We start from the raw sequence: 22,295 nt of genomic DNA, 5'->3' as shown, positions 1-22,295 counted from the left end.
TCTTTCTATCCATCAGGGCTGTAGCAACCATTATAGCTGATGGACAGAAAAGTAGCTAAGACATTTTATCTCCTAAGTTGTTTGGTGAATCTTATAAAGTCCGTAGCGAACATGGTCAAGTTACTTTTCACCCCTATATATATATATATATATATATATATATATATATATATATATATATATATATATATATATATATATATATATATATATATATATATATATATATATATATATATATATATATATATATTATATAAGTAAAAATAACATTTTATCTAGTTTAGTATAATATTTTTTTAGATATTTGCGTGTGTTGTATTTTCTTTTTCTTTTTTTTTTCTTTTTTTTTTTTTTTTTTTTTAATAATTTGTCCAGGATTATTTTGAAAAGGATTATATGTTGTATGAACTGATGGGTAAGCAATATTAATGGTCAAGAAATATATTTTTTTATATTTTAAGGACAGGAAGCTATTGACCTGCAGATTTGTAAGCAAAGAGGTAATTTGGAGACTGCGGCGAATAATAAGGAAGCAGAAAGAGAGAGACACAGAGATAGCAGGCGCCCCAGCTGAATGCCTGAGAAAGCTGCCTTTCGGAGGTCCCATGATGCAGCGGATCTGTGGAAAGGTTGGGTGCGTCTGGTTACAGCTCTATCAGGGCTCCATCAGAGAATGGCAGGATTCGGTATCGCCTTCTAATGTAACAAGGACCATTTGTCTCAGTCACACATCCTTGCAAGTGCCTTGCTGAAGCCATTGATGTCATTCATCTAGCCTGTCCTTGGCTGCTCTTTTCCTTCACTGACAAGAGAGCAGCACTCTCAGGTAGCTGGAGGGAAGGAAGAGAGTGTGATGGAGAGAGAGAGAAAGAGAGAGAGAGAGAGAGAGGTGATATAATGCTTTCTCATCAAGGCTAGAATTACCCAATGTGTTGAGTAATGAATCCATTGGCTCACATGCACAAATACACACTATTTTACACATACAAACATGCACGCATTTGCCTTGTGCTTCACCGGTGACCTGAATGCCAGAAGTCTCCTGTTGTTTTCGAAATTAAGCTAATTGCAGTTGCTGCTTGCTATCTCTAACCTGAGTATGCGGAGCAGAAGCAGAGCTGTATGTTTTTGCCTGGAGCGTTTTTCGGAGCGTCTGTGTTATCTCTCGCTCTAAGATCGTTGCGATACCGCTTCATCACGGGCGTAACGCGCTAACGGCCTATAATGCAACTGCATGTCAGCAAGACTTCAGCACATGTTAAACAGTCGACTATTAGTAGCCGTTCACACTGTGTTTCGCATTCCGCGATGCTGCTTTTACATTTTTTTTGTAAACAAGACGTTTGACACTTGCACTTGTTGTTTGCAGCGTTGTATCTAATAAAGTGCAATTAAAACCATGTATTAAAATGCTTCCATAGTAGAAAATATATGAGTTATAATGCTAATTGGAGAGAAGTAAAAGGTCATTTGTAGTAGAGAGAGATGAAAAACCTGGAGTGGAGTTTTAAGTGGCGTGATTACAAAAAGCTTTGTGATTTGGTGTTTTTACATTTTAGCATGGATGTTATTTCGAGTTGACAGCATTTTTAATATAAAATTATTATCAGGAGAAATTGAAAACCTGGTGTGGAGTGATTGCAAAAAAATCAGGAGTGGATTTGTTTTATTCTTATTGTTCCATCCAACTGCTTTTTCCTTCGTTGTATGGACGGTACTTTAATACGAAAATAGCATCAGTCGGGAAAAACTGAAAACCGGAAATGACTGTTTTTCCTTCTCTGTGTGGACATTAGTTAGCATAGACAACATTTCTAATATAAAAATGGCATAGGCAGGGAGAAAACCTGGAAGTGGAAACATTTTTAATTTGGAAATACTTGTTTAGTACTCTTCATTTATCGACGTTAATGAATGTCTGGGTATTTTTCATCAGTTCTGTCCCAGAAATATGGCTGGGATAGAAACACTAGCACACTCAAGTGGTCCAACTTTTCATCGAGTATGCGTGTCATTTTAACCTCCAATCGAAAATTTCTGCCTGATTTATTAATTGCATTCTTAGGACGGTTGTCTGCTCCTCACCGCCAGGCACAGCAAAGCCAGTGACTGTGACTGCTTTGACCTTGGAGCCCAGGACACAGTGCTTGTTATGTAAACCGATATGATGGTTAGGAGGGTGACACATTCTGAGCGGACTGGAGACGTTATTGGGGCTGACAGACAGGGCCAGCTGGGGCAGTGGCCGCCGAGCGTGCCCTACTGTACTCTGAAAGACACGACTCCGAGGCCGGCCGGCCGCCTGCGCAGACAGCCGAGCGAAAGGCAGCCGGTTCAAAACAACAACAACAACAACCCCGCCGTCGTCCGATGGAATCAAACAGAACTCCACCAAGAGACTCGAGTTGCGAGCTGGGCGGTTGAAAATCTGAAGATAAGTAGACGTTTGGGAAGGAAAGGATCGGCTAATGATTTATGTGTGAATGCAGGCTTGGATAAGGAAGGAACAGCTGAGTAAGGAATCAGGCCAGGTGTTTGGTCCGATTCCCCTGAAACGAGCAGAAAAGCAGAGTTGGTCTCTGGGTAAATGGAACGCTTTATCCCTCAACTATCTCAGCAGAGCCACACACACGTGTACGAGCACGCACACACAAATACGCAAGACAACGCAACACGGTTTCAACCGGTTAAAGCTGCATACAGCATATCTAGCAATAGTTAGAGCAGGCAAACGGGGCTTTATTTGAGGCCGAAGAACCCTATTGAACTAAAATGTTGAATATATCTGAACAATGGTGCAATGATTTTTTCCCCCCATTTCTGTTTTTGTTTTGAGTTCTGATTTATTTACTGGTAATTCACCCATGCTAATGCTAATTCTGTCATCATTTACTAGCCTACATGCCTAAATGTAATCAAATATGGACTAAACCTGCTGTTGGGTTATTACTTTTTTTTTTACTTTGATTTGATTAGCACATATTTTGCCTAAAGCTGGGTTGAAACAAACAGACATTTTAAGTGTATAAGCTATTTTAAAGGGTACATCAACTTTGTACAGTGGAAGTCAGTATGGTCCAAATAGGAACTTTGGACACTATTGACTTCCATTGTATGATACATTTTTTCAAGTTTGCCTTTCACAGTTTCCAAAGTTTCCAAATTGCAAAGTTGTCAACATTTTTAAAACGTTTCCAGAGTTTACGGGACATTTTCCACCTTTTTGGAACCATAAATGTTGACAGAATTTGCCATTTTGTTTGAATAAACCCGCTAAAATGAGCATGAATTGAGTAATATGACATTTTTGAGTAAAAATGGTTATTAAATGATAAGTATGTTCAGAATTTTATTTGACCCATTGGGATATAATGAGCTTAAGAACTGCCATAACTTTTTTGCTTCAATTGTAATTGAAGAAGAACCTTTATAGTTCTTTAGATTTTTAGATTATTTAAATATTCTTCACATTAAGAAGAACTGTTCACAAATAGGTTCTTTGTGGAACCCAAAACGCTTCTTCTATGGCAGTGCCGCCTTTACTTTTTTTCATCTACACCCGCTGTTTAAATTTCCTACAAAATAACATGGTAAACACTGTAGTGCGTTACCAGACACGTATGTGTTTAGCTGCGCAGTGATTAGAGGCTGGATGGAACATTGTGCAGTCAGGTGTTAGAGACCCAGCTGCAGGTCGACTCGCCGAATCCTGTTGGCTGTGTCTATTAGCAAACCCTACTGAAAAAGTATTTCTCTGTAGAAATCGGTGCTTTCTCGTCTGGCCAATGACTGAGTCAATCAGGTTTAGGATCGGTGTGTGTTAAGGGGGTGGTTAATGTATTAGTTGGAATACCAGCACACACACACACACACACACACACACGTTCTTCAATCTTTTGTTCATCAGTTGTTTTGATGGCACTGGACTCATAGACTTGTTTAATCTTGTCTGAATCAAAAATGTCTGTTTTTCTTGCACAACCATGGTAAGCAAATTATTATATATAGACACTCAAACTTTAGCTTTGCACACCTCTAATCTAGAGCCATGATGCTTCTCCCGGAAATACATATTAATGCAGCAATTACTGGTCTAAAACACCAGCGCCACATGGAAACCGAATTCCCTTGTGCCGTCGAACAAGCTGCTTTGTTGTTGTGCAAAGGTTTTCTCAGTGTAATTGTGCATGAATATATATATATATATATTCATTCCTTCGTGTTTATTGTTTTGTCATTCATTGTGCCGGATTGGCTCCCCTGAGAACTCGGTGTGATCTGATTGGTGTTTAACTAAAGCGCTCAGCTGCGGGAGATTGAAGCTCCCAATCGAAGATTAAATCAGCCATACAGGGCTCAAATTCATATCGCATGTTAAGAGATCAGCGCCGGCCTCTCCTGCCCGGCTGGCAGAGTCCCATTCGTATTCGTAAGCAGTCTGGAAATGGTTTCAGATGAGGAAAAAAACATCTTCCGACACAGTGGAAAAAAAAAAAACTGCAGGAGCATGACTCCAAAAATGGCTCCTCTGATGTTTCGGCTTCAATGATTCTAAGCCTCGGCGATGTGCAACGTCAAGCGTCGCCACACATGGCATTCGTAAACAAAAATAGACAATGGCGAGCTCTCGCTCAACTGCGCAAAATTTCCCGTCACATTATAACACGTTTTTTTTTTGCGACGGTTTACAAACAAATGACGTGTTTAGACCTGGTCTGAATCCTGTTTTATGCGCCGTATGATTGCGATAATGACTTCGACTCGCTTTCAAATCAAAGATAAATGTTTATGCGTGTGGAATGTTTGCCTGCGTTTGATTTGTGTTTGTTGGAGCAACACGGCACAGACGGTGCAATGCAAATGCACCTCTCTCTATCTCTCTCTCTCTCTCCGTCTTTCCCGTCTTTCTTTCCCTGTCTCTCGTTCCTCTGGGATTCAGGTGCACTGTGACACAGCGAGAGGTGGCGTGCCCTGTGGCTCTAGACTTCCTTGCTCCGATGGAAACACTTTGCCTGTCACTGAACAGAGGAGGACAGGAGGAAAGAGAGATGGAGACAGACGGAAGGAGAGAGAAAAAGGGTGTCGGGGCAGGGCGGAGGAGTGAGTTTGGCACGCACATGCTCCTCTCCGTGCAACTTGTCTGTATCGTAACCCCCATCCTTTTGTTCTGTTCCCCTGAGTGCAGTCGCGCTCACACTTGCAGCCAGAAAGCTCGTCAATCTTTGCCACATAAGGCATAAATGAGGACTAGGACTGGGCGATAAAGCTGGAAAAAAAACACTTTGATATTTGTTGCTGTTATTCGACGCGCATCTTGTACGCCATGATTTAGATATTTGCTGCAAAATGAGCAATCAACCTAAAGCAAGTAGATTAAAACGCTAAATAATTTTTTTTGTATTAAATTCATGCAGAGAAGAATATGTAATTCAAGCAAAGTGTGTTGACGACAAACTTATACAATAAAAAAATGATATGCATACTTTATTATTTTTATTTTATAATGTATTGATGTACTATAATATACAGTAATTGTATTTATTGTTAGTGCTGTAAAATTATTAATTTGTTCAATTGTAAATAAATTTAATTTATTATTAATTGATTTAATCGCATCCAAAATCTAAATTTAGTTTTTTATTTTGAAAATATTTGCGCGTGTGTGTACTCTATTGTTAACAAAAACTTTTTGGATGCGATTTATTGTGATTAATCATTTGACAACACTGTTTATGTTATTATTTTTTGTACATATTTATGCAATATAATATTATTATTATTATTATTATGTTTCTTTATGATTTCTTGAAAAATGACGTTCTACAAACCCGCTCTATTAATTAATAATACCAGTACATGATGGATAGATATAGATTAGACAGATATTTCATATTATTTACATACTGTACAAGTTATTACACATTAGTTTAGTTAATATTCTAGCTTTAGACTACATAAAGGCTTTTAAATATGTTAATAATGTTAACCTTTTAATATGTATATGTGTAATACCAGCGCATAAAAATGATAATAATAAGACACAGGCACTTAAAGTGAGATGTCTCCTTACTGCCGACTGGGAAACGCTCTGCTGTATATGGCATGTCAAAATGCATTTGACTTAGCCGGTTGGGTACATCTAGAAGTACGGTAACACAAGCTGCTGTGTTTGCTGGGAGGGATCTTGAGTTTTGTGTGTGGCACTGAAAAATTAATGGCCTCATACACAAACAAACACACAGATGCATGCATGAGTTACTCCTGAAAGCTGCCCAAAGGCAAGCAGCCAGCACTGGGTCGAACCCGCCACTTCAGCGATTTACAGGAGCAACAAGAGGAAAAAGAATGAGAAGTTCTTTTCTCAGCCTCTCTCTCTCTCTCGCTCATGCTCATCTCCTCTGATCTTCTCGGCTCTCCGGCAGTCTCAAGTGACGGTGGATCATGGCGGCGGACTGTGATTAAACACGAGGAATTAAACAGGAAGCACAAACAAACGTGTGCACCGGCTGACAAACAAGCCCGTGTGATCAAAACTGCCGTTCGAGCACTTGAAAGCACCTTTCTTTGTGGCTCGGTTGCAAAATTGATAGTTTTTACGATAACATTAAAAAATGAAAATTGCGACGAGCAAGTTCCCAAAATAGCTCAACGCCATAATAATTTACTATTTAGTATAAGATGTAGTATTTATGCTATTCTGTCGGTGCAAGTGGAATATAATGAAAGCCTGTTTCTGCCGACTTTTTATCCCACAGCAATTAGATATCGCTAAATTAGATATAAAATTGCAAAAAATAACTCGCTATAGTCTGAGAAAAAAGATATGCAACATTATGCAAGATTATTTGCGAAACTTGGAATTGCAAGAAAAAGCCAGAAGTCAAAATCTGAATTTTGAAGGTAAATTGTGAGAAACGAGATAAAAGATTGCTTTTTTTTTTTTTTTTTTTTTTTTTTATCTTGGCCAAATTACATAAATCAGTGATTTTTAGGCTATTTAAAACCAGCTAATCTCATAAATCAAACAGAAGCTAACAGATTCCCTAAACTGGAGTTCTTCCCACTGACATATTTTCTAACTTACACTTACCCAAATAGCCCCAGTGGTTTGCGTCGTACCACAGAGGGTGCTTGGATAATGTTCACGGGTTTCGTTATTTACAGAAACAATCTGGAACAGCAGTGAAACATTTCAGAGGAATTTGATTAAACTGCCGTTTGTCCATGTTCTCTGGCCTGGAGGACCGTTGTTAATCTGACTGTAATGTGGCACTTTGCGCAATTCCAGCATGGCTGTCCAATCACTTACATAATCCCCTGACATGAGCCCACTGGCTTGCGTCATTTGGTCACTGACAGCTGTCAACACACAACCACGTTAGCAGCCTTCAACACACAAAGTGCAGTCCAGTTGCCGCATTTATGGGTGTAGTGTGTAATTTTTGTGTCTCTGGTGGTCCAAAAAAAACTGCAAAAATAGATTAACGGTTCAAACAGGTAGCAGCATACCAAACATGCCTTTGGTTGAGTCACATTTTTGCCGTTAATTTATTTAGTTTGGCCTCGCTTTTAGTGTAAAAGTTAAACACTGCAGCTTTAAGGAAGAAGCAAGTGTTTTTTTTTTAGTGATTAGCATACAGTTTTATCAGGCAAAGAATCACAGTCTGCATTCCCATTGGCTGTCATTGCTCCTTTTGCGTAAAGTGTAAAGCCTCGTTCACGCCAAGAGCGATGACTATAAAAATAATAATAAATATATAGTTTTAAAATCGTTCTCAATGTTAAAGAGTAGCACACCACAATGATAAAGGCATGGAGAAACAATATCATTGTAATCATTTTCAGAATAATTTGATACAAACATTGATAGCCAATCAGAATCCACCCTGCTACAATGAGCTTGTAAATTTAAAGCAGCAGATGCAAGTGTTCTTAGAATAAACAGACGATATCTTTCACTGGTGTTGGATGCTAATGTCATCTTTATAATTATCGTTCTTAGTGTGAACGGGACTTAACACTATTCCATTTAAGATGAAATAGATTTTTTTTTTTACACGTTCGGTAGAATATGCGTGCAATGTGTTAAATGTAAATTTTGCCATTACCATAAGCTTAAGATTTTTACCATAAGATTTTTTTGAACCGTTCATATTCTTTACGCTGCGACCTTGAATTTTTTTCTCTAATTATTTTGACACAAGGTGGCAGCACTGTTCTGTTGTTTCACGGTCAAAAATGTTGACGCCACATTGACGAGTGCTTGAATGAGGTGGTTTAGAAATACACACAGTTTAATATAAACACATACAACATTATTATGTGTAAAAACCTCTGGAAAAAAAATTTGCAGACATTGGACAAAACTTTAAAATACTTCGAAAAGCTGTGCATCATATCTGAAGTATACTTTGGGCTTTAGTTGTATTTCAAGTGGTTGCTGTCAGCAAAAATCAATATATTTCATGAAAATGAAAGGCTTTTGGTTGTTTTGTCACTGCTAGTCACTGCGAACACTGCTTTAGGCCTTCATGATATTGATTTTATTCATTAGTTAACAATTCTGAATCTATTTGACAGTGGAAACACTAATAGATTTGCTCAAAAAGTTTGGGCTATAAACGACTGTTTGGTGTACTAGTGTAATGGGTTAAGCTCTCAGCTTTATGAGTATGTCCTTATAGCGTAAGCGGATAATCCTAATCCCACCAGGTTATGTCAACAATCCAACAATTCAGCTAGATTTTAGCCCAGAGCGGGAATAACTAGAGGCATTTTATGCTGATTTGCATGCAGTAGGAACTGTGCCACAAATGCGTTGTTAGCGCTTTGGCCCATCGCTAGTCGCCTAGCTTGATTTTCAGCGCTCCAGACAAACAATATCACCAATGTCTGTGTGCAGAAACGGAGATCAGGATGTTTTTATACTGCTGAACAGAAAAAAAGCTATATCATTTTGTATGCGCTGACAGGAAGGAGCACTCTGGAGAAGTTAGCGCTCAACCCTCCCCCACTATCCGACTCCTGGAATCCTCCATTAGCAAGTGAACATTCCTGAATATTTCACATGCTTTCAATATATTGTGTCAACATCACACTTTTCGTCTCACTCTCAGAACGAAGCTCCTCAGGTACAAATGAGGCGAGAGCACTTTTAAGAAGCGCTCAGCACGGAGAATGAGTGCCTTTGTGATGCTGATGTCAGCGCTAATGCGCTAAAGAATACAGAGCAACTGTGACAGTTAGCGCTGAGGCGTTAGCTGCGTTATGGTGAAATGATTATTGTCTCTACTTTTTGATGAGCAACCTCTTGCTGCTGTTTCCATTTTTGTGGCTTTATTTGAGAAGAAAGACTTGAATTAAAGTGTGAATGTGTCCAAACTTCAGCAGAGGAAAATAAGGCACAGTCACAGTTTCATTTCCTCTACAAAAAATAAGCATGGTTTTGTGACAAACAAAACCAGAAAACTATGGCTAATATAGTTAAACCATGGGAACCACAAATTGATACACTACGGGGTATTTGTAGGTAAACTGTGGTTTTACGAATGGTAATCAATCCGACAAAAAAACTTGGTTACTATGCTTTTACTATAATAAAACCATCCTAGTTTTCGTAAGAGCTAGCAAAACAAAAGCAACTCTGAACCTCCATAATGACGATGAAGTTCTAATGTTTATATTATCCTTTTGTTTTTTAGCTACCATATGAATACATCAACTTAGCCTAGCATAGTTTAACCTGTAACGTAGCCAGAGATATTACACATGAAAATTGTATTTCACACACGTCCGGATTTTGCTGAGTTATTCCTAGATCAAATACGTTGGTCTAGGAACGTGCCGAACTCTGCTAAATCAGGTTCTGCGTCTTTGCACATTTCATATTTGTTTCCTACTGTAATCTGTCATTTTTAACATTGTTAGCTGTGTGCTAAACTATTTCAAATGCAATAGATTAGCTAAAATATGGGACAAACACCATCCTACATGTTTTTTTTTATACAGAATGCAGCTCTTTTTCCTTAAAAAATATCAAATGATCGTATTCATCCTTAAATACGAGACGCATTATTGCGGTGTTTGGCGGCATAGCGTGGCTAAGCAGTCTCAGAGAGCCAGACTGTCATGGCTGATGGTGTGCTATGAAATATGGCCTCAGTCTGAATTTATGTGCATGAACTATGTGCCGTACCAATTAAAATGGCCATTTGGTGAGCAAGTGACAAGTGTGTTTGATGTTAGCAGAAACTGAGAGGCTTCTGTTAGCGAGAGCAGGGGCTTTTCTCCCATGAGGTCTGATTTGAGGGCTGTAAAGGGCAAGGCAGAGACGGGGTCTGATTGAGATTGGGACGCAGAATGAGAGAGAGGGATGGAGGGCGATAGACGGAGAGAAAGATAGCATTAGCCGAGAGAGGGGACAGCAAAGTGACACGTCACTCCTCCTCAGGGCTCTGTCTCGCTGTCAGCTCTGACTCAGTGACCTTGAAGTGGGCTCCAGGAAGTCACAACAGAGAGGACCGAACTAACAAGCTGCATCAGATTTGCTCTTTTCCTCAATGCATTTTAACGTAGGCGCTGCTGGAGTCATTTAGTGCGTGGTTTGATCTTTAACATTACCGTGGCCCTGTGCCCTTTTACTGTGAGCTTTCGTTTGTGTAACTCTGTGTGTGTCTGTGGTGTCTTTGATGTAGCCGTAGGCTGAGACCATCTTGACCAGCAGTGGTGTATGGCATGAACGCAGCCTGATATGCAGTATCTGTTCACTTCTTGTCTGATTTTATAACCTATGCTGTGTATGTATTTGAGATCATATGCCTGTTCCTCTTCTTATTATTATTATTAGTATTATTAATAATATTTCAGTTATAGTGTGCTTTAAAAAGTGTTAATGTATTTATATGAGATAAATATGTAATAGTAGATTTTATGATTAATATTGTGGCTAATGACATTTTGTTTAAACACATGATCTATTTAGAAAGCATATCATGATTATTATTATTATTATTATTATTATTATTATTATTATTATTATTATTATCAATAATAATAGTAGTATTAAGTTACAGTATGCTTTCAAAAAGGTTAAAGTATTTAGAAGAGAAAGCTGTTGTGTAGGGCTTTTTTTGAAGGGTTGAAAATATAGTTACATGAGAAAATTCTAATACTAATACTTCATTTTTAGCAAGTATATATACTTATAAGTATATATAAAAAAAAAGGAAGTATTATTACGTGAATATGCATATGTATACCACAATACGCAATGATGGTGTACAAAAGAGCTACAATTTTTGTCATGGTAGCATGTCCTAAAATACATAGTAATGCCATAGCATTTTTTCCTAGAGGTTATTCAGTTATCTAATGTTGGGAAATATTGCCTTGAAAACATGTGGAACTGTTCGAGCAACTGAATATCTCACAGTGTGTGTTATTAGGCGAGTGTGTTTGTACTGGAGCTGGATGAATTACTCCCCGTCCTAATCTTGCTGTGAGGATTTTTTTCAGCAGAACAATTTTGGTTTAGCGCTCTCCGTAGACAAAGGAAGCTCCGATCCAGCACGGCAACCCGCAGCGTGAGCCAGGCAGGAGACAAAGAGCTTTGTGAGTGTTTCATGTGGAGGCCTGGCAAGAGGGAGAGTAGAGCGAGAATTGGCGCTAGGCGGACCCAAACCTGAGTGCCCAGCGCAGCGTTATGCCCTCTTCACTTCCCTCGTCTTTGACTGATGTGGCACGAGCTTCGTCAGCAAGTGTACCTGCTTCTCTCCGGCTAAAATGAAGGGCCCTCTGAGCAGCGCCTAGGGAAGGAGTCAGATAGGAGCTCGGCGGCTGGCCCCGCAGGCTCGAACCCGCAGCCTGCTAGTCTGTGATGCCAGCAGTGTGGAGGCGCAAGCCGCCTCAGCCTTTAGGGCAGGCTGGGATTACGAGCCCGGGATAGACGGTTCTCGCAGCCCTAGACTGCCACCTACTGGCAGGGGCCCGGTACTGCAGCTTCTCTCCTGGACTTCAACCACAGCCAGCCTTAATTACAGCATGCTTCAGTTGTTGTGAGTGCATGTCAGAACAAATTATGTAAGTAATGAGGCTGAAAATGCTAAAGGAGTAGGAACACACTGGCGCGCTAATGCTCATGCCGAGAGAACACAAAAACAAACAAGACAGTGTACTGGCCGCGTTTTTTACCGTTTTTTTCAGAAAAGAAATAATTACGGTTTCAGTTAATGATAAAATAACATGATCGGTAATGTGAATTAGCAATTATTCCGATTCCAGTGACGAAGCTCTCTCTCGAGGTTAAAACAATTTATATCAGCGACCGCCGTGCCGCTCAACTTGATGTTTATAGGAATGTTGACCGAACCGACGGTGTACTGGCTGTCAGTATACAGTGTTGCTGGATCATTTGAGAGATAGAAAGAGAGAGAGAGACCCTTGGCCTCGCCATTGGGACGTTGACATTATCCAGATGACACAACGGGAGCTCGAAGGCAGATGATGAAATGGGCCGCTGCGGATACATCGCTCAGTGGTGGCAAATTTGATGCGCGCAAATTAATTCCGTACGATTGGATTTATAGGGTTCACTAAAATATTATCGAGCCACAGTATTTTGGCTGGAGGTACGCAAGTAGCTGCGGGGAACTTTGGCTCGGGATCTAAGAGAACTAGAGGGAGCAATTTCTGTCAAGTAGAAATAAAATGCTTAGGCTACATTAAACAGTGACTGTTCAGCTGTAATCCGGCTAAATATAGAGTGAAGCTCTTGCGCGGTAAGGTCTGTTTTGCAATGGCCAGAGGTTTGGTTCAGGTCCTTTGATGTGATTATATTGCCGTGGCCTTTGCTTTGAGATGCCTTTTATCAAGTAGTCTTTTAAGCAACTCGTGCCAGGTTTTATCGGCCAGAATCGATATCTGCAAGTGTACTTTTATGAAGGAATAGTTCACTTGTGAATAGGAGTTCTGTCATCTTTTATTCAATCATGTTGGTCCAAGCCTGTACAGCTCTCGTGGAACTCAAAATGAGATTTTTCGAAAGAATGTTAACGCTGCTCTTTTTCATACAATGTAGGTAAATGGGCGCTATGGGCTATTAAGCTCATAAAAAGCTCCATAAAACTTGCTACAGTATATTCTAACTTCTCTGAAGTTATGCGTATTAGTCATGAGAATACATTTTCTCTTCCGCTCTCATATCTTATTAATATTCATGTGTATTTAGATATGGTGTGTCAAATTATGTCACGCTAGGGTTGACATTAATAATGCCCAATGCTAGGGGTTCTCGAGTCTCAAAACCAATCATGGCTGCCAAACATTTAATATGCAAAAATATTAATATCATTAAAAACGTTCGAGAGTTTCAGTAAATGACTTAAGTTGCTTTGGATGAAAATAGTATTTTTTCTCATTAATATTTATTCATACCTTGACTGCTCCTGGTCACCATTTACTGTCATTGCATTAAAAAGAGCAGCATGAACATTCTGCTAAACATCTAATTTTGTGTTCTACCAAAATTAAAGCCACATTGTTTCCCAATGGCAATGGTATAATGGGGTATATAATGGGTAAATAATGGGGTAAATACCCCTTTAAATGTCGGAAAAAAGGCCCTGTTCACTCTAAACTTTATAGCTCTAGAGATGTGGTGTTTTTCCTCAACAAATACTCTTGCCTTCTTATTACCATCGTCATCTTCTCTTTGTGTCAACACTAGGCCTCATGGTGGTAAAACTGTCTATTTGGTTTTAGCGGTTTTTAAATTGAACAGGCAGTTTTGAACCAATATTCCACTTGTGGAAAGGTCCAGTCATGTGGTAAAGAGTTGGATTTGTCCTGACAATGCTGCCCAAAGGCTCTGCGGGGAACGGTGGCGCTTTATTACGATCGCATTTGTTTCTAAATCATGGGCTGACATCACGTTTTCTGTGCTTTTTGAGGGTTTTCTGTTTAAAGTCAGGATGGCCTCCTCCAAACACGCCGCAGCCGAGGGTGGCAGGGACGTGAAGCGTTTGAAGCTCGGCTCCGTTTCATGTCGCAACATGCAGCCGTGGAGGAGGTGTTGCGCGGTGACTGGTGACAGTGAAAAATCCTGACAGTATCTTCTCTCTTTTCTTTCTCCGCAGCTCAAATCGAAATAATTCCCTGCAAGATCTGTGGAGACAAATCATCAGGCATCCATTATGGCGTGATAACGTGTGAGGGCTGCAAGGTAAGAAGCTAAACAACCCTGTCAGCGCGTGTGTGACAAAGAAAAAGCGGGAAAAGCCAACAAATGAGACATTCTGGAAAATAACAGAGAAGTTTCTTTCGGATTATTGTCTTTCTAAGGAAGAAAAATGCGAAATTGTGCTTACAGGACTTTCGAATTCACACGCCTGAGTGTTAATAACTCACACAGTCAGGTTGAAATGTTGCTAAAAAAGTCACAATTACAATTCGACGACAATATAATCCCTGTGTCTTGTTTTTCTTTACCTTCTGCTGCACCTTTTTTTTTAATAAAACCGTCAAAAAAAGCAGCGCTTTGGATCACAGCACGTCGTTAGCAGTTTTGCAACCACGTCCTCCCGGCGAAGCTCCTCTTTTCGTGCATTTTTCAAACACGCCGTCCACTCAGCAAAGAGGAATTTTGTGCTTATTGTGTATTCCTGTTTGCTGCCTGTCACCGGAGCGACTCGTTAGCATTCGGCGAGCAGGCTCGGCAGAAACGAACGTGCGGACGAGGCTCTTGAACGGCGTGTTTTTTGTTTTCCCGCACAATAGACAGACTCTCTGCTCAGCATCTCCCTCCGTCACTCACTCGGCGGCAGAAACGCGCAACCCTGAAGAATAAACTGCTGAAATGTATCTTTAATGGTTACTAATTACTCGAGGCACAGAGACATTTAATGATATGTGCGAGCACACCGCTCCGGCCCATAAATCATAGCATTATTAAGGAGCGCTGCTTGTCACCGGCAGTCCTACCCCGCTTTCATAATGGCTGCCATTAGAAAGCAACTTGGCAGCTGTCAGCTGTTTTCTAGTAATTAAACAGCCAATGAGCAACTAATTAAGACATATGTGTATGGAGCTGTGGAGTGGGGTGTGTTAATGACGAGCTGGAATCAATTCATTAAGTCAAAGGGATGAGAAATCAACTCAACGTGGGTGCCTGCTCCTTCCCCCCTCGCGGCACCCACCGGGGTTCGGGCTCTGTTATTCAACATTAATAACCTCGCACAAACTCGCCATTATTTACCACCTTTCTCGCCCGTCTCAGAACTAGCCGCGCCAATCGTTAATGAGGAAAAATACCCATTCCAAACTGCTTTTTATAGTCACCTCGGTGAAATACGTGTTGTTCAGAGTAAAGATAAACGTGTCTATATGATCGAGACAAGTGTTTGTGGAGTTGCCGCCATCTGTTCAGAGTTTGCCACAGTTTTTTTGAGAGCTTCATGTAAATATGTGTTTGTAAAATAGAGACAGGTAGAGAGTTGGTATAGTTAACACTAAAACTAAAAAAAAAAATTGTTAAAATAAAATGTGTGTGTGTAAAAAAAAATACATTTATTTAAAATTAAAATCAAAACAATTTAATAATGAATTTAAACTATTCATAAAAACAATAATTGCAACCCTTTGATATTAAAATAAAACTGCTGTTCGGGTAATTTTTTATCATAAATACATGGCTAACAAAAATGGCTAGAATAATTTGTGATAGTTTAGAGGCAAACATATTTGAATTTATTATATAAATTACTATATAGATGATATAACAAGCATATCATTTATAATAATAAGTTTTAATATACATTCCAAATTAATAAAATGAATAAAACATTTTGGTGGTGGGGCTAGTAAAAATTTTCATTAGTGGCCTGACTGGGCCAGCGGAAAATAAAAAATTTGTTACGGTTGAGTAGTGAATGGGTTAACTTACCTTCTCTCGGGCCTGTAGGGTTTCTTCAGGAGGAGTCAGCAGAGCAATGCGGCGTACTCATGCCCGCGTCAGAAGAACTGCCTGATTGACCGCACCAGCCGGAACCGCTGCCAGCACTGCAGGCTGCAGAAGTGTCTGGCCGTGGGCATGTCACGTGACGGTAAGTCCGTGTCCAGTACAGCGGGCACCAGAGGGAGAACAGAGTCTCTACAGATACAGAACATCAAATGCATGCAAAATACCAAATAGATCAGCATGTAAAGTGAACGTGCAACCTGACAGCCAGTGTTTTTTACAGAAAACCTTGAGCGCGGTGAATAGAGTAAAAGGGGGATGCATAACGGATAACTGTGCATCTGTGAATGTACCCGGGAATCAGTGTAATGGAATATGTTTAGTGCTTTACTACTTTTATTCACTACTTACCTTTGTCCCCAGTCTCGCCATGTCATATAAGTTAGAGTACCTGTTCTGTAGTCGCCACCCATTACTCATTAATTTTTCATCTAACTTGTGACAAGATGGATTTAAGAGGCAGTTGTGGTTCTGGACTGCAGGGCATGCTCACTCAGGGTGGAGAATCTGACAGCAAGTAGCTTTTATTAAATGAGCATCATTAAAACAGGCTCATTAAAGCCAATGCAGGTGAGCAGCATTAACGGGAGCACAGGTGAGCGTATGTTTGTGCGTGTGTGTGTGTGTGTGTGTGTGTAGAGGCCCCCTGCTGGGCCTCCGGCTGGGCTGTGTGACTATGGCCCGTGACAGGAGGATGAAATCAGGCCAGGTCTTCAGAGTCTACCAGGCTGCTCTCTCACATACAACCAGGACAGGCAAGGTGACTTCTGACTTCACTCCGACTGAAGCTCACCAGTCCCCATCTGCCTTCCTTACACAGGGACACAGACGCAGAGCTACCCAGACACACACATGTCTGAGAGAATGTTAGACCTCCTCTCAGACTTATTCATATGCCTCAAATTCAGAGTTGATCCTGTACCTCTTTTAAAAACCTCACTCGTCTCCTCGTGTCTTGTCTCTGCCCTGCATGTCTTGTCTCATCTCCTTTCCACTGTTCTACTCTCGTCTCGTGTATTTTGCTCACATCTCTTTTTATTTTCTGTCGTTATGTCTCGTTTTCTCTTCTCTTTGTTCTGTTCTCCTTTGTCTCTTTACCTCAGGTCTCTTTTTGTTTCCTCCAATTTTGTCTTAGGTTTAAAAAAAAAAAAAAAAATATATATATATATATATATATATATATATATATATATATATATATATATATATATATATATATATATATAGGTAACACTTCAGAATGGGTAACACTTGTTAACTATTAGCTATGACTTTCCCCTCAACAAGTTCTTAATTTTCAGCTTATTAATTGTCAGTAAGGTAGTTGTTAAGTTTAGGTATTCGGTAGGATTAGGGATGTAGAATAAGGTCATGTAAAACAAGAAATGAATATGTGCTTAATTAGCTGTAATAAATATTCTAGTAATATGCATGCTAATAAGCAACTAATAGGTGTAACTGTAAAATAAAGTGTTGCCAAAAAAGACTTTGTCTCCATTTCTAACTCTTCCTTCTCATCAAATCGTATCTCCTTTCTCATTTCTTCTAATTTCTCCACTCCTTTCTTCATATCTCACTTTGTCTCCTTCCCTCTTACCATATTCCTGGTTTCTAATCGTCATGTCTCATCTTGTCTCCTCTCAAGTCTCACATGTCCTCTAGGTTTTCTCTCATCTTTGTGATTTGAAGACTCCTCTCGTTTCCTCACATTTCCTTTCTTCTAACCTTCACTTGTCTAATTGCCTTTCTTTTACAGCTTTCATTTTTCTTCTCCATTCACATGTTGTCTCTCCTCCTTCGTTTTGTCTTGTCCTCTCGTCTCCAACAGTCAAAGCCCCTTTATCCCCTTCATTCTCCACTAAACTCTCCAGTGCGTTTATCTTTTTTTCCATCCATCAGTAGATCAGCTTGTCCTCTGCCACGCGTCCTTCCTTTTATGAACACTTGATCTCCACTTATATCTGATCCGCACTGTATCTCATCCCCAGCTTCCTGTTCTTCTAACACTCCTCCAGTTCAAAGACAGGCTGAAGCTGTAGCAGCTCTTTCTTTCTGCCACTTTCTCCAGGTGTTGCTAGTGAAGACCGTTCCTTTTTGCGAGTGCCTGTAAATTGATGATTCATGCTAGTCAGGTCTTCTGTTCTTGGATCATTTCGGCAAGTAGACAGCAGGAGAAAGCTAATGCTATTACCGAGTAGAGCGTTTTTTTGACCCAATACACCGCTAATACCCTTTGAGAGACATTAAAACCTGCTCCCGGGAGTTAGTTGTACTCTTCATGCCGCTATACTAAGCTTCCCTCTAAAGACCAGAGTCTTAAGGGAAAACAGATTGTGCCTTTCGTTGTTTCTTCAGTAACAATAGCTATGGAATGAAGTCATTTTGTGCAAGGGTTGTCTAGATGTGGGGATTAGTAACTAGAGGTTTGCTGGTTTGATCAGCATAAACAGTGAGTTGTGCACCATCTACATCCCAAAGAAGGGATTGTCGTTCCAAACCCGTGAGAGCTTTGTTCATTTTCACAAATTAAGGTATGTTCATGTTCATGTTCTGAAGATGAACGGGGGTCTTCCAGGTTTGGAATGACACAAGGGTATGTAATAATGACAGAATTTTAATTTTTACGTGAACTATCCCTTTAAATCAGCAAACTCTGAAGAAAATTTGTGGAAGACCTTGCAATATATTTCCATACTAATTCAAACAAAGTTGCCACTTCATGAAACAGGATACAGTTGATCCACCTGCCTTTTCTAAATGCATTACATTATATTTAAGGAAGAAGTCAAAATATGAGATAAGACTTCTGTTCTTATTGTACCGTCTTTGCCCCTGCAGCGGTGAAGTTTGGCCGGATGTCAAAGAAACAGCGGGACAGCCTCTATGCGGAAGTGCAGAAACACCGGCTCCAGCAGCAACAGCGGGACCACCAGCAGCAGCCCGGTGAGGCCGAACCCCTCACTCCAACCTACGGCCTCTCCACCAATGGCCTGACCGAGCTCCACGATGACCTGAGCGGCTACATGAACGGCCACACACCCGACGGCACCAAGCCCGACTCGGGCGTCAGCAGCTTCTACCTTGACATCCAACCCTCACCCGACCAGTCCGGCCTGGACATCAACGGCATCAAGCCAGAGCCCATCTGCGACTTCACCCCAGGCTCGGGCTTCTTCCCCTACTGTTCCTTCACCAATGGGGAGACATCCCCCACTGTTTCCATGGCTGAGTTGGGTAAGTGACAATTCTGAAGAATGGCAAAGTGGATTCTGGGTAGGGGATGGTACTAGGGGGAAGAACCCAACCGTGGGGCAAACGTCGCTAAAGGTGTCTTAAAATAGCATTAGGTTGGAGACTCATCTCAAAGACTCATTAAAAGAACCTCTTTTTTTCTAATTAGTTTCCATTAATTAGGGCCAATCAGGATCCAGCAGGGCACGCACCGAGGGAAATCATTTTTTTAGCTTCCCCTCCTGCTCTGGGACTCCTTTTAACAGATGTGTTTTCAACATGATTGAATTTTTATACTGTTTTTTTTTTTTTCTTTCTCTCGTCTCCATTTGCTCGTTCTTGCTGAAAGCAAATATGACCTTTGTTCATGTGAATTTACACACTTTTATACTTGAAGCACTGCCCTATTTTCCTCTTGCACAGGTACTCAGACAACAAGCTTCTAAATCGACTTTAAATCACCAACAGTGTAGCTTTTTGATTGGAGACGAAAATAAAAACTGCATCTTTTGAAAGATCCTTTCCCTCAGCATTTCTGTAAGCATAAATAAATCCGCCAGTAGGAAGAACCACTTTATAATGCTAATGGGAAACAAATGCCATCCTGTACCACATGTATGTGAGTGAGTGTATATAGTACAGCTCAATATGTCTGTATGTTAAGTGCAGTCAGGCACAACAGAGGTGTTTTGAAGGTATGTTGCGTTGTGTTTCAGAACATCTGGCCCAGAACATTTCCAAGTCCCACATGGAGACGTGTCAGTACCTGAGAGAAGAACTTCAGCAGATGACCTGGCAGGCGTTCCTTCAGGAGGAGGTGGAGAGCTACCAGAGCAAGGTAAACACATTCTTGCAGAGCCACATGTGGTTGTTCAGAAACCCTAGGTAGGGATGTTTGCGATTTTACGTAAATGTTAACTTGCAGGGACACTGAGGTGATGTTTTGGGATCAAAAACATTCTGGCTGTCTTTAACTAGCTACTTTAGAGAACTGCATTTTCTTAAAATATGCCAGTTTGAATAGGTTAGCCAATAATAAATGTATTAAATGTACAGTAACAAATCCTCTTAATCTCTAAGGGTCAGTGGGATGGTGTAAAGTGGGTTTATGTAAAACTGAATTATGCCTACAAAAGAATATGGCCGCTTTTTGAAACTGGTTGTCTTTTGTTTCTCCTCAGCCCAGGGAAGTCATGTGGCAGTTGTGTGCCATTAAAATCACAGAGGCCATTCAGTATGTGGTGGAGTTTGCCAAGCGCATCGACGGCTTCATGGAGCTCTGTCAGAATGATCAGATAGTGCTTCTCAAAGCAGGTAAAGTGTGTGTTCACATCACCATCATCCAATCCCAGCTTAGTTTACAGGGCGTAAACACAAATAATCCTTTTGCTGCAGTGCCTGTGGCTACGTTTAGAATAACATACTACTAGCAATATGTGTACTGTGCACACTATGCATTGGACAAAGTATACTATAGAAGCACTTTTCTCAACCAATGGAATAAAAAAAATGTAATTGCAACTTTCTCACAATTTAGACTTTTTCAGAATTGCGTGATAAACACAGAATTGTGAGATATAAACTCAGAGAAAGAATGCTAGAATTACAAGATACAAACTCCACAATTGTGAGTTTATAGCACTTCTCGGTACAGTACATCTCGCAGTTTGTTTTCTACAGTGGAATAAAAATGAAATATTTATTGGCCTTTTTTTCTCACAATTGCTTATATCTCAGGTCTTTTTCTCACAATTCATATCTGGGTTTTTTTTTTATAATTGCAAAAAACAAAGTCTAAATGGTGAGATAAAAAGCAATTAATTAAACGGGCTTCTATGGTATACGACTAGTTATCCCACAATGCAGTGCGTTCACTTTGATCACTCTTTTTTGGTGTCATGAATGAACTGAAGATAACATTTTCCTGCAAAGTGTTAATTAAGGCTTTTTTTTTCTTTTTTTCATTTCAACAGTTTAGAATACTACTCTTCGAACTATTTATTATTGCATGCTTCACACTTTTTTTTACATACTGCTTAAAATAGTATACTGCACAGTAAGCAATATGCAAGTATTCAATTGCGAACACAGGCGATGTCACACAGCAGGAGGTGCTGTGCTTCAGTATCTCTTGTGTATACAGGAAAACTGTATCGGGACGATCTGTCAGCTCTTTGAAAAATAAGGCACTATTGAGATGATATCCACTGCTGCACACTATCTTCTCACAAATAATGGACCAAAGTGCTCCATCACACTCACACACCATCCCCATCATGATTCCAACAGCTTTCAGTGTTTCTGTTTGTTCCAGGCCCGACCAGAATTATTAACAAAATACTGAGTGAGCGCTCTCTCCTGACATGACATTTTAAACCACCGGCATCTTTCTAAAGCTCCGTAATGGCTTCTATTACGTGGCTTTTATCCTCTAAGCCTGTGCTCACCAAAGCACTCCGCTGTAGAATTACTGCTCCCACTCACAACAACAGCAACACACTCCACCTGAGTCACACACACAGCACTGTTCAAAAACATCAGATGATTGGTGACTTAATAAAGCTGTGTTTTATGATACTGCTCTTTGTTATGATATGAACACACCGCTTATGGCCAGAAACATAATGCAAGCAAGTATGCAAATACTGAACTCAAATAACAAACCTAGCATTAAATATCTGTATCATTATTCGCGTAGCTATCTATAAACAGACGCCGCACCAATAGCTTTGCGGGCAGGATGCAGACATGTAGGGCCGAAGCGCTTTAGGTGTAGAGTTCGAATCTCCGCTTGTGGAAGCATTCTTCAAGCAAATACAAACTGCAACAATTTAACCCAATGTTAATTGCTAATTATAAACATTAGCTTAGCTTAGCTTAGTTAACTAAGCAAGATTGTCGTAAAATTGTTGTTCCAGCGTCACAATAATCGAACTAGTCTCGCATAGCCAGACCTTTAGACTGACAGCTGAACATCTGGAATACATGGGAGCATTCATTGGCCAAGGCCCTCCCATGAGGCCGTTTGACTGCCAATCACAGTTCGTTT

At 40.2% G+C, this 22,295-nt stretch overlaps 1 protein-coding gene and 1 long non-coding RNA gene across 3 annotated transcripts in view; one reads left to right on the top strand and one right to left on the bottom strand.

The window, feature by feature from the left end:
* roraa (RAR-related orphan receptor A, paralog a) overlaps positions 1-22,295 on the top strand; it is a 251,764-nt gene that overhangs the window by 219,195 nt on the left and 10,274 nt on the right. For both annotated transcript variants that reach the window (XM_043227687.1, XM_043227688.1), the window contains 5 exons: positions 14,136-14,221; positions 15,959-16,100; positions 18,854-19,249; positions 19,963-20,084; positions 20,428-20,560. In XM_043227687.1, the coding sequence (XP_043083622.1) occupies positions 14,136-14,221; positions 15,959-16,100; positions 18,854-19,249; positions 19,963-20,084; positions 20,428-20,560 (879 nt within the window). The remainder of the gene's footprint in view (positions 1-14,135; positions 14,222-15,958; positions 16,101-18,853; positions 19,250-19,962; positions 20,085-20,427; positions 20,561-22,295) is intronic.
* LOC122330559 lies at positions 12,962-16,076 on the bottom strand. The gene is made up of 2 exons (XR_006248030.1): positions 15,941-16,076; positions 12,962-14,163 (listed from the first exon to the last, which is right to left on the bottom strand). It is a non-coding gene; the product is annotated as an uncharacterized LOC122330559 (long non-coding RNA).

This window comes from Puntigrus tetrazona, chromosome 25 (genome assembly GCF_018831695.1).
Source record: "Puntigrus tetrazona isolate hp1 chromosome 25, ASM1883169v1, whole genome shotgun sequence".
NCBI classification, from domain to species: domain Eukaryota; kingdom Metazoa; phylum Chordata; class Actinopteri; order Cypriniformes; family Cyprinidae; genus Puntigrus; species Puntigrus tetrazona.
The sequence above is the reverse complement of the archived record's forward strand: the minus strand, read 5'-3'. Positions and strand labels throughout refer to the sequence as shown.